The following is a 13,604-nucleotide window of genomic DNA, read 5'->3' as shown; positions in this document are numbered from 1 at the left end:
AAAAAAGAAAAGATAGAACTTGTCTGTAAGTCGCAATAGGCAGTTATTCTCAATTAGGTGAGGAAAGCATCAGAATCTGGAGAAGTTTGTGGGGAGGCTTTGGAAAGCTACATGCCTTCTTCCCTTTTGTATGGGTTAGCATCTCTGCCACCGAGATCCACCTTTCTAAGGCAAAGGTGGCATATTTTTTTTCACATTTTTTTAATTGAGAAAAGAAATGAGAAATAACTCATTGGACTAGAGATAAACCCATAAACCACAAGTCTCTTGCACCATTACTATAGTCTAGGAAGTGAGTTTGCCTCAGTGAATGGGCTCCTCTGGCTGCAGACATGATAAAGCTGGATTTTTGTTTTTTGCAATTACTAAACTTTGAGCATTAATGGTCATGGAGACTTACCGTAGGAACGCCAAGTTAGGATTCAACATAACAGACTGTGGAAACTACTCTTGCTAGTGTCATCCTTTCTCACAACAGATAACCTCCCTCCTTTCCTTGATATTCTGAAGTAAGTACTGTTTCTTCAGGGAACTAAGATTTATTGGGTCGTCAGGAAAGTCATGACGTATTTTCACATAGAAAAGTATGTCATGACTTTCCTGACAACCTAATAGATACAAAGCAACTATCTTGGCCAAGAAACGGTTCTGTTTTATGACAACTCTTCTAAGCCTATATTGTAAAGTGCCATAACACAGTCACTTTAGAAAAAAACAAAGTGAATTAAAACATGTGCATGTGTTTATTTTATAGCAAAATATACTTCAGGGCCACTATAGACACCTGGGCTTTGTGTTACTATTAAATTCCGGCTTAAAAAAAATCAGTTCCAGATTTCATGTCACTGACAAATATGATACCTCAAAAAGAAAGCCCGAAAATGAAATCACGGTAATTATAATGCATATTACTGGATAAATCACCATTTCTACATGAATATAAACAATCTTTATGTAAATAATGAAACCATCTAAGATAATCTTTTGTGTTCTGCAATCTCTTATACATTCTTATTCTTAAAAATATAAATTTTCAATATTTGTTGTTGAAAGCAAACTAGAGCTATAAGACAAGTTATATGCAACTTTTTGTTTTTATTTAATAGCTCAAATATAGAAGACTATTAAAATAATATAGCAGATACATATATAGATGTGGATAAAATTCTATTAATGTTTATGGCTGATACTCATTAAATTAAGCATGTTTTTTCAAGTTTGTTTCTAATATCAATTCAATTTTTATTATAATAATTAGAATGTTTTTAAACTGAAATGACTGAAGGGATAATAACGTATTTGTGATCGGCTGTTCGGGCTTTGATATCACTCTTGTCTGTGTCACAGAGGGTGAGTGAACCACAGAAGCATGCCACTGTCTAGAGAACCTAGCAATACACACACACACACACACACACACACACACACACACAAACACATTCTGGTCAACCATTTCTTATCTCTGCAACAGGCTTCGATACTCTCCTGTGCCCAGTGATCTTAGAAACTGCCTGAACTTTTGCCTCATTGGACCAATAAACACTTCATGAATTGCTATATGGCAAATATTTTCTGAAAATAAAACAAAAATTATAGTGCTCTAATTTCTGTGACCCCCCAACTGTAAGAATTTGCTTTAGTTAAAATAGGATGTAAATATAAATCTTTACAGAATAGTATTTTTGTTTTCATTTAACAATAATAATCTGTGCATTGCCCTAACAGGGCTTCCACAATTTTCAGTACAGAGTCCATTTTTTAAAAGTTACCTTTGAAGCAGGTTATATCAGGCTGTTTTTGTGTTTTTATTATTTTTTAAAAATAAGGAAATACTCAAGAATGAGTGAGAAAAATAATGCATAATAGCAAGCAGATCCCTTCAAATAAAGCGACTTAGTCCTCAGAGAGGCCATGGCAACACGGAGAAATCATCTAGAAGAGAAACTCTAGAAAAATCAGTTCATGCCGCAGGGACTTTGGCATTCCAAGCCTTTCTCATATCAATTGGAAAGTCACAGAGAAATGGTGCCTCTGCCACAGCACTCCCACCCCCTTGTTAACCAGCACTAAGATTTGGTGAGAGACACCAGAGGTCATTAACAGGTTTTTAAAACACTAAATTAAAAAAATAAAGCAAACCTTACCAGAAAGGAGCAAGCTGACTCCACAGAGAACTAAGCCAGCGAAAGAGTCCATGCTTCCCCAAATCTCTCCATCCAGTTTCCACAGATATGCATGAGGTCTCCCAAGGATCCTTTCAAAAACCCAGAAGTTTGTGACTTTCCACTTGCATATTGTACTAGGTCCTGTTTACAAGTTCGAGGCAAGAAGGAACAGCACAGAAGCAGGCTGTAACAGTCTCATTTTGGTCTGAGCACAGGGAGTTTTAAGTTCCTTTTTCCTGTTTCCTTTGTAGATTAGGATGGGAAAGGCTGGATCTTAAAGGCTTTTGGTATCAGCATGGCTGAGGGCATGGCAAGCCCTATCCATCGTGCAATTCATCAAAACACTTATCTGTTGCTGTTGCTTCTGCTGCTGCTTTTGCTGTTGCAGGGGTAGAGGAATTTTTGTTGGAAGCGCAGGCCCTGGTCAGCATTTTCAGAAACAATAGGGGTATCCTCTCATAGGCGGGAAACTGGGAATAACAAGCCCTCCACCTATGTATGGTATGCAATGATGACCAGCCTTTCTTACACTCCCAACAGCTCTCTCGGGTCCACTTGGGATCCCTGGCAGAGGGGCTTTTGGGTGTAGGGAGCAGCTTTTGCTTTTTTTTTTTTTTTAATTTTTATTTTAACACACATGGTTTGAATTGGAAAAAGGAATTTTCTGTGATGAACACACAATCTGAAAGGCAATTCATTTGAGTGAGCACTGGTGAAGTCAATGCTTACCGTAGAGACAGGAGACCAGAATTCAAAATTGCTAGCCTGTTTTCTTTCCCACAGATGTCCTCTTTCTTGGCCAGATCCCAAACATACCCATGCTGTTGCTTTAATTATTTTTAACAATTGATCTGAAGGCAATCTGATTTATTGAAGAACTTAACATGGAAGGATTTTAATAATGAGGATTTCATAGTTATTGACCAATAAAGTTTTAGAAGCAAATGATACACAAAGTTTAAGAAATAATCTTGGTGTAAAAACCAAGCATAAGTGACTAGATTGGGACAAAAAAATGTGTCTATAAGAGTAAAGAGAATACATAGGCCAAAAGAAAAATTGCCACCATTGGAATAACACTATCTCAGATAAGATCAGAGACCTTGTAGCACTGTAACGACAGGTCTGAGAGGGCTTGAACATAATATTTACCTAATCCAGAGAAGTCACCTCGAGATTCAGTAGGCAGACACTTGTTTATCTGATTTACCGAAGGCTTCGATGGCGACTGGGCAGTGAAGGGGCTGCACCTCAGTGAGGTACAGTGAGCAATTTTATAGTCAACAAAGCAAGTTTGAGCACATGTAGACATATAACCTTCTTAGACCCTTATGGTGTTTTATAATCAGCTAATTATAGTTGTTCAGCTTCCTATATTTTGTACTTCATTACCGGTGTGTGTGGACATTTCTCAGAGACCAGCCTTCAACAGAGGCCACTCCCTGAGGGAGATGGCAGAAGGAAGCCAAATATGGGGCCAGGGGCAGTCCATGTCTGGATGATACCCCACAGATCCTAGATTTATCCAGATGATAGTTTCCCCACAATACAAATGATGACATCAGAATAGAGAGTAGAATAGTCTGTTCTTCCCCTGCCTTAGTGTCTGAGGGAAGAATCATCTACTCCTCCTTGTCTTATTCATCACAGGAAAAGGCAGATGCTGCTAGCTTGATTCTGATTTCTGTCCTAGGTTTTATCACATCAGCAATGATCCTGTGCCTTAATTAATGTTTCCAGTGTGCTAGAGTAAAGAAACCCATGCTCTGTCTTTAAGTAAACCTGTATTCAAATACTGACACAGTCCCACGTATGGCCTGAGAAGAGCTACTTAATCTCTTTGAGCCTCGGTTTCAATGGCTATGAAGTGGCAATAATATTATACCTCCTTCATGTTTTGGTGAGAGGATTAACAATATAAGTAAAAACATCTGGCACCATGTCTAGTTCACTGAAGGTTTTCATTGGATGTTAATAGATTTATTTTCTTTCATTTGTCCATTCTGTCTCTGATTTAGGTCCCAAGAACTCTGCCAAAAAGCCTCCCTCTCTATTCCTCTGAGATGGCTTTAAGCCATCATTAAGAACCAGGCTAGGAGTCGGGCATTCTGAGCACTAATTCCAGTTGTTACCATGACCTGTCTGTCAGGCCTTGGGTAAGTCATTTTTTATCTTTAGTCCTATTTCCTCAATTATAAAGTGAAGGACTTAGACTGGGTATGATAAATGCCTTTTCTGATTCTATCATCTCCTAAATCTAAATCTAAAATTACTTAAAAAAAAGACCCTGTGTCTACATCCCCAAGGTGATTTCCTAGGGCTTTTCATCTGGTTGGTTCAAAGAATACACTACTATTGGATTTTTGAAAAGTCATGATGTATTTTTCTATGCAAAAATGTATTTTTCTATGCAAAAATGCATCATGAATTTTCTGACAACACCTACCATGTACCTCTGTCACTGTGAAAGCCTGGAAGGGTCAAAATGTTCTATATTATGGTAACATGATGGTCCACTGATCTCATGCCAAATGGAACACTTAAAGAAATCCTTGGAAACAAACTCCAGGGCACCTACCTCCTCAGGCACAAGCTTGTACTTGATGGCCACACAAAGAAGCTGTCATTGCTCCCAGCTCCTCATTTTGGCTAGCTCTTGTGGGCTGAAGGTGCTGCCTTGCTTCCTTTTCTGGGCTGACTCACTCTGTTATCCAGAAAAGCTGCACAGTTTTAGAATTTTCCCATTATCCAGAAAGATGCATTGCAACACAGAAATGCAAGTTATGTTCTTTGCCACTCTCTTATCTAGAATGGGTGACCCAGTTTTATTCTGCTCTCTGAAATCCAGAAATGCTGCTCAGTTAAGTGTAATTCTATATTCTCCAGAGAACTCATGAGGTTTAATTTCATCTTCCAGAATCCAGGAAGATTATGTTCCACTTCATTCTTTCCACTGTTATTTAGAATATGGCTCAGTTTCATAAAAGATGGGTTTTCTGATCCTGTGTATGCAGATACACAGCTACTCAAAGATTCTCAGGAATCTTTAGCATGAGATGTTAATTCTAGGTGTAGAGTGAGGATAACTCGTGGACAAAAGGTTCCATATATATTGTGCTTCATCTTTCTGCCCCATCAATCTTAGACCATCAAGAAGCGATCAAGGAACAATAATGTGAACTTCACCACACACTTTGGGGTCAATAAGTCTGCAGAGATGATTGGCAACAGGTTGGTAAGTTGCAAAACTGGATGGCATGCCAGAATTTCCAAGGGAAGGGAGAGGCCACTTCCATGTCTGGACAGGACTTTCCCCAATCCATAATGTACTAAGGAAATACCACAAACTTGGACATGGGCACAACCATTCTTCAGAAAGCTGGCTGTGGCATCATTAGGGCATCTTCATTCTCTGAAGAGTCTTGATGAAGTGGACCAGCTAACCACCCTGATAACGGTGAAATGACTGTCTCATCCTTGTCTGATTAACTCCTAGTTATCTTCTCAGCCTCAGAAAGATCTTCCCAGATCATTCTATCCAAATTAGATATTCCCTGTTATTTTTTCATAATATTCTGCTTTCTTCTATGGTACTAATCACAATTGGTAATCACAGGTTTGTGTCTTTTTTTTTTTTAAAGAGAGATTTTTGTAGGTTTGTGTCTTTTTTTTTTAAAGAGAGATTTTTGCTATGGGGCATGTGAACTTGCTAGAGAAACAGAGATAAAGAGATAAAAAGTGAGAAGTCACCCCCCCAGGGGGGATGGCCATGCCACAATCCCTTCTCCTCCATTCTCCTCTTGGGATTTTGGGCACACACACACACATGCGCCTGGCGTGAGTTTCAAGCTGCTACAGCAGGGACTCAAACCATGGTTGACTGCATGGGAGTCTAGTGACATAACCATTACGCCATCTGTTGGTCCCCATATGTTTGGGTCTTTAACTTTTAATGTCTTCCCTCACTCCAACTTGACTGCAACCTCCATGAGGCAGAAACTATGCTATCTTATTCATCGTTAAATTTCCAGAACTGAGCCTAATATTTAGTATACAGTCAGTCTTAAATAAATATTGAATGAATTGTTAAAAACAATACATTTGGGGACCAGTAGTTAGCGTAATGGCTATGTCACTGGACTCCCATGTAGTCGACCGCAGTTAGAGTCCCGGACTCGGTGGCTTAACCTCACGCTGGGGCACATGTGCGTGCGTGTGTGCCCAAAATCCTGAGAGGAGAATGGAGGAGAAGGGATTGCAGTGTGGCCACCCCCCCGGGGGGGGGGTTTCTAGCTTTCTGTCTCTCTGTCTCTGTCTGTCTGTCTTTCTGGAGAGGGCACGTGCCCTATAGCAAAAACCTCTCCAAAAAAAGAATAAAGAAAAAAAAATACATTTGTTCTGTTAATCAAATGCTCATGTCAAAAGAAAAAAGGGCTCTGAAGCAGGTAATATCTGTTATATCTGTCATTTATTCTCTGTGTGATCTGGGCATCTTAATTCAGCTCTCTGAAGCTCATACCTATCATCTTTAAAATGGGGAAAAATATTACCTAAGTAGCAAGATAATATATATTCAGCATCTGGCATAAATATGTTTTATCTAAAAGTGCTGTATAGGTTCTTTCTATGCCCAGCACCACCATCACCACATTATATTGAGCTATCTATTTAATACAATGTGGAAATGAAGTCATACATTGTGGCCCAAATGATGGGCAGTACACTCAGGGAGGTCTCTGGACTTAAACCCAGGAACCTCCTGACATAGAAGAGTCTTGCAGAGCAATGTTTTAGCATTGGGCCAACTGCTGGTTCCCAAAGTCATTATTTCTGAGTTATCAGAAAACTGATTATTTTTATTTTCTTCTTTGTATTTTTGTATAACTTCAACATCATAAAAAATAATGAGCATAAATGTACAAATGAATATTAAGGAGAATTCTTGATATATTTGACCCAGGGCAGCAGGATGTACTTGATGACACCCACTGGCAAATAAGAAACAGAATCCGAGTGAACTTCAGCTTCCAAGTGAACAAACAGACTGGGCTGTCCACCCAGAGAACTAGCTGTCTACCCTCAGCTGCTCCATTCACCTAAAGAGGTTAAAATGCTCTTCCCACCATGGCCCAAATAACTGTCGTTACATTCTAGATCATAGCTTCAGCAACGTCTCCCAGACCATTCAATCCAAATTAACCCACCTACAGCTTAGCCTGAGCATTCCCCTTTCTCTGGGCTGTGGGCACTTAGCCTCCAGAGCCATCACATCTGGCTTCTTAAAAGACTTTTGGGAACATTTTTGTGCAACTGCTAGACTTAACAGTGGCTAGCAGAAAAGAAGGATCATCAACAATTAAGTCTTGGCCTTCAGCCAGGACCCACGGTTAAAGTGGCAACACCTACTCTGTTCTGGAGTGGATGACTGAAAAATACCTGATCCTCTTCAAACCCAATTCACTCCAAGTCCCTTTAGTGATTACAACATTTTTCCTTTCCTTCCTTTCTTCCTCCTAGCCTGGTCCTTTTTCTTAAAGTCAGGTTTGTAGGATATAATTTATATACAGAAAAATTTACCACCTTTTAAAAAATGTGGTAAAATATGTATAATTTTCCATCTCGGCTATTTTTAAGTGTATAGATCAGCAGTGTTAATTTTTTACACATTGTCATGTAACAATCTCTCAAACTTTTCATCTTGTAAAACGAAAACTCCATCCTCATTCATCAAATTCCAATTTTCCCCTCCCCTGGTCCCTGTCAACAAGTTTACTTCCATTTCTATGAGTCTGACTACTTTAGATACCTCACATAAGTGGAATCATGTAGTGTTTGTCTTTTTGTAACTGGCTTACTTCACTTTAGTACAATATCCTTAAGTTCATCAAGTTGTAGTACATGAGAATATTTTCATCTTCTTCCTTTTTTAGTTTTTTTTTTTGTTTGTTTGTTTGTTTGTTTTGCCATAGGGCACATGCATTCACTAGAGAAAGGGTGTGGTGAAGAGGGAGGAGTAAAAAGTCACCTCTCAGGGTGGATGGCCATGTTACAATTCCTTCTCCTCCTCCATTTCCTCTCAGGATTTTGAGCATGCACACACATATGCTGTGTATGTTTTTAAGCCACCCAATCCAAGATTTGAACCATGGTCAGCCACATGGGAGTCCAGAGCTTTAACCACCACACCACCTGCTGGCCAATGTTTTCTTCTTTTAAGGCTGAATTATATTCCAGTATATATATATATATATATATATATATCACATTTTTTTTATCTATTTCTCTATCAGTGGACATTTCGGTTGCTTCCTCCTCTTGGCTATTGTAAAAAATGCAGCTCTGAACATAGGTGAGCAAACATTTCTTCAAGATTCTGCTTTCAATTCTTTTGGATATATATCCAGAAGTGGGATTGTTAATCATATGGCAATTCCATTTCTAATTTTTTTGGGAACTTCCAAACTATTTTCCACACCACTACACATCATTCCCACCAACAGTGCACCTAAGTTCCAATTTTTCCACATCCATTTAAACACTGTTCTTTTTCATAATGGGCATCCTAGTAGGAATGAAGTTAAAAATTCACCTTCTTTAAATGTACTATTTTAAGACCTTTGACAAGTGTATACTGTAGTATAATCAATATTCTAATCATCCCAATTCCTATCACCCTGAAAGTTTCCTTGAGTGCCACTATAAGAAGTCTCTTCCCCAACCAGCAGCCTCAGGCAATCACTGACTGGTCTGTTCTCTGTTTTTAGTATTTTCCAGAATGTAATATGAAGGAATCATACAGCATATAACTTTATGAATCTGGCTTCTTTCATTTGGTGCAATTCATCGGCTACATTCATGTATTTGCATGTATGAGAAGTTTGTTCCTTTTATGTTCCTGAGAAGTAGGCAGCTATATGGACATACCACAATCTGTAGAGAGAGCCATATCTTGTATCGACAACCAGGGTTCAAAAGTTAACCCCAGCATCTTGAAAAACATGCTGGGCATGCACATGCATGCATGCCCAGAATCCTGAAAGAATGGAGGAATGGAGTAAAAAGGATTGTGACATGACCAGATCCTCTTGGAGGACGTTCTGTTTCTCTGTTTCTCTGTCTCTGTCTCTCTCTCTCTCACACACACACACCCTCTGGGAAAACAAAAAGATTTAAAATATACATGTGTTTATTTCCAGAAATGATACTGAAGATATCCTCACCAGAAACATGGGCATATCACTATAAAAAAACTAAACAATCCAGCATCTAAAAAACACCTTCAAAATTGCTACAAACTCTGGTCCAAAGCTCTCTCTTTTGATTTCCTGGGGATAAAATAGTGGATGCTAAATTCCAGGCCACATGGACTGGGCCACATGGACGTCCTCTGCCCCTGTGACTCAAGACCTACTCATCAGCCCTGCTTTGTGAACTCTTGGCATGGCCCGCAGTGCCCCACAGGAGCCATCCTGCCAAACTCTGCAGCTTTATCTGAAGCCACCCTCTCTATGCCCTCTGCACTCTGGATACAATGGCCTCCTCACTGCCTAGAACATTCCACATCCATTGCCCATAGACCAATCCCTCTTTATGGACTTTGTAATAGGTTCTCTTTGTCTTGAATGTTCTTTTTGCTAATCACTTCAGTGAAGTGGATAAGGGATGGAGAAGAACAAAATTAACCTGGAAAGAATGTTGTTAGCCTGCATTACCTTCTCTTAAACCACACTCACCCTCTCAGCCAGTCAGCAGTCCTTCTTGTCAGATACAAAAAACAATTGTTGTGAGGAATTTAACAAAGACAACTCAAAATAGAAAGTAATTTTTTAAAGTTATTTCTTTTTCCTTCTGCATTTGGCAAAATGCTCTTTAAATCAGGAGCATGGAATCTGTGCTGTAAATTTTTGGATACTTGAAACTCCATATTTGAATTGATTTCTAAAACTGGCATTCTAGTATCACATTAACAGTGTTAACTGATGACAATTTTCTGTCCTTTACCCTGTCTTTAGGGACTAAAAATCCACAAACAGGAAAAACGTATTTAATCATTTATATGTTTAATTTAAAATGTAGATACCTGTTATAATGCCTACAGATCTATGTACAATGTATAAACACACAGATACACAAATCATGCCATGGAAGATTTATCGAACCTGGCTTGTCTATAAACTGAATAAGGTAGAGTCTCCTCAAGCACATTCCAGAATGTTAAGAGAACAGACCTTGGAATCAGAAAAACAAGTATAAATGCCTATGGTCACCATTTCCTAGTATGTTCCACCAGGTACTTAAGCCTCAGCTTCGGCATCTGTAACAGTATTTTAAAAGTGCATACCTCAATAGGTTTTCATTAAGATTAGAGGAGATAATGTATGTATAATATTTAGCACACTGACTGGGATAGAGTATATAAAAAATGAGTATTGTGATTAATGTTATTAAAAATATTTTTTTTAGACTGGTTTTTGCTATGGGATATATGCGCTCACTGGAGAGACAGAGAGACAGTGAGACAGTGGGAAATCACCTCCCGGGGGGTGGCCATGCAGCAATCCCTTCTCTTCCACTCTCCTCTTGGGATTTTGGGCATGCACACCCATATGTCTGGCATGAGTTTTAAGCTACCAGGTCCAGGACTCGAACAGTGGTCAACTACGTGAGAGTCCAGTGATGTAACTATTACAGCATGTGCTGGTCTCTATTATGATTAAAGCTTTAAAAATTAAGATAATAGGGAACCAGCAGTTAGTGTAATGGCTATGTCACTGGACTCCCACGTAGTCGACCGGCGTTCGTGTCCTGGACCCAGTGGCTTCAAACTCACGCCGGGCACATGGGCGTGCGTGCCCAAAATCCCGAGAGGAGAATGGAGGGGAAGGGATTGCGGCGTGACAATCCCCCCTGGGGAGTGATTTCTTGCTTTCTCTCTCTATGTCTCTCTCTGTCTGGAGAGTACACGCGCCCTATAGCAAAAATCTCTCCAAAAAAAAAAAAAGCAACCAAAAATTAAGTTAATAGCCATCATGTATGAAGCTTGAAATAATGTGCTTTAGGATTAATTTAAAAAGATGAAAACAGGGACCAGCAGTTGACGTAATGGCTATGTTATTGGACTCCTATCTAGCCAACAGCTGTTTGAGTCATGGACCCAGTGGCTTAAACTCATGCCAGGCATGTGTACATGTGTGCCCAGGATCCCAAGAGGAGATGGAGGAGCAGGGATGGCAGCATGGCCACCCCCCCCGGGGGGGGTGATTTTTCACTTTCTGTCTCTCTGTCTCTCTCTGTCTTTCTGGTAAGCACACGCACCCTATAGCAAAAACCTCTCCAAAAAGAAAAGAAAATAAAAAGATGAAAACAATTTACTCAAGATATGTCCACATAATTTTAAACGATCACAAGAAAAAGGACCGTCACAAGTAATTCAAGTACACTTCTGTTTTTATTTACTATATTCCCAAAAGTAAGGCTTTACTTAAATGTGCCTGAGGCCTTGATAACTTCTTTCAGAAACAGAAACCATTTGTTAAACCTTCTTCTCCTGAAAAATAAAAGTAAAAAGCAACTTAACAATGAAATAGAAATTAATATAAATTTCCAGCTTAGAAATGATGAATTGATCTTATATATTAGCTACTTCTCCCTCTTGAAATCTATTGAATACATTTTTTAAAGAATATGAAGTCAACAAGACTAAGTAGAGAGAAGACAGAAGTCATAAAACTTCAGAAGCTAGAAACTATTAGAAAAGAGTTAACTGATACAGCAGATACAAAAATGCTCCTGCCAAGAAATTGGTGGGAGAAAGCAATACATACTGCAGAGCCTCTAAAAGATCACAAGTTAGTGACTACTTGGACTTCTAAAAATGGCGGTAAGGTGGAAATAAACTTAGGAAGAACAGCTGTAAGCATGTTGTAGAACCAGGTAGGCAAAATGAGACATGATTTCACATACATGAGAGTGGCTAAGATGAAAAAGATAGTTTTGTATAGTATATGGAGAATTGGAGCCCTGGCACATCGCTGGGGCTATGAAAATGACGTAGCCACTTTGGACAACAGATCAACAGTTCCTCAAATGGTTAAACACAGAGTTAACATATGATCTAGCAAGTCTACTTCTAGGTACATACCCAAAAGAAATGCAAATTTACACACACAGACACACAGACACACTTTTTTTTTTTTTAAAGACAGTATCTTACCATGTAAATTCTCACCATGCTACATTCCTGTTTCTGTCTTTAAGCTAGGACTATAGGTGTACACCACCAAGCCCAGACCATTTTTATATAGAGTCTTGCTAGGTTGTGATCCTCCCATGTTAGCTTCTTGGGTTGCTGAGATTATAGGTGCATGCCATTATGCCAGCCTTTAGGTTGGGCCAGGAATCAACCCTGGGCCTTCCCTCTCACCTGAAGATTTGAAGCTGACAGAGTTCCTCCGGTACTACATGCTAAACATAGAGGCTGCCAAGGATCTCTTATACTGATGCACCAAAGGCCTCATTGACTATGAGAACTCAAACAAAGCTCAGGATAAGGCCTAGTTAAAAAGCAAAGATGTCAAGTTGGCCGAGGCACATCAGCAGGAGTGCTGCCAGAAATTTGAACAACTTTCTGAATCTGCAAAAGAAGAATTGGTAAATTTCAAACGGAAGAGAGTGGCACCATTTAGAAAGAATCTAATCGAAATGTCTGAACTGGAAATAAAGCACTCCAGGAACAATGTCTCCCTCTTGCAGAGCTGCATTGACTTGTTCAGGAACAACTGATCTGCTTTACTTTGAAAGAAGAGAATGAATGTGAAAGAAAGCCAGCATCACTTGCACTTAAATCATTACTATGGATGATTAGTTTTTACTTTAGTTTAAAACTGTGTTAATAAATATTTTGATTTTGAAAAATCTTAACACTTTACCATGTTGGTTTAAAAATACTTTCATTGCATGCTACTTGGACATAACTAGTCTTTTCCTTACACATTTAAGACCTCAAAAGTGGGCAGAATCTAAATCCTGGGTTCTCCTGTACTTGAGTTACTGAGCAGTATAGGAGACATGTGCCTTCTGGAAATTTGTATCATTTTCACGCACCCATGTCCTTACAAACCAGTTGTCAGGGAGATGCCACTTAAATAACAGCTACTTATTAACAAGGAACAGGCATTGCATTCCTTAACTAGTTTGAGTTTCTTGTTCCCTGTTGTGTTCTTGGTTCTGCAGTCACCAGAAGTATTTGTACTATACCAAGAGCAGGAAAATCTCATCTTTATATACCTTTTACATCTCCATTTTTGTAGTTGGGGTATAAATACTTAAGGGGAAAAAATATCTAAGGGTATATATAAAAGCAAATAATAATGGTCTGCTTTACAAGTGGCCAGACCTACATTAAGAAAGATGTGAACTTCCTCCCTAATGATTGTGGGG

General features: G+C 39.1%; 1 protein-coding gene across 1 annotated transcript in view; it reads right to left on the bottom strand.

The window, feature by feature from the left end:
- Positions 1-13,604, bottom strand: part of TEK (TEK receptor tyrosine kinase) — a 139,235-nt gene that overhangs the window by 112,304 nt on the left and 13,327 nt on the right. Inside the window, 3 exon segments of the mRNA XM_006143226.3 lie at positions 2,145-2,241; positions 2,244-2,359; positions 3,318-3,415. Coding sequence (XP_006143288.1) covers positions 2,145-2,241; positions 2,244-2,359; positions 3,318-3,415 — 311 coding nt within the window.

This window comes from Tupaia chinensis, unplaced genomic scaffold (assembly GCF_000334495.1).
Source record: "Tupaia chinensis unplaced genomic scaffold, TupChi_1.0 Scaffold000093_1, whole genome shotgun sequence".
In the NCBI taxonomy this organism is placed as follows: Eukaryota; Metazoa; Chordata; class Mammalia; order Scandentia; family Tupaiidae; genus Tupaia; species Tupaia belangeri.
The sequence above is the reverse complement of the archived record's forward strand: the minus strand, read 5'-3'. Positions and strand labels throughout refer to the sequence as shown.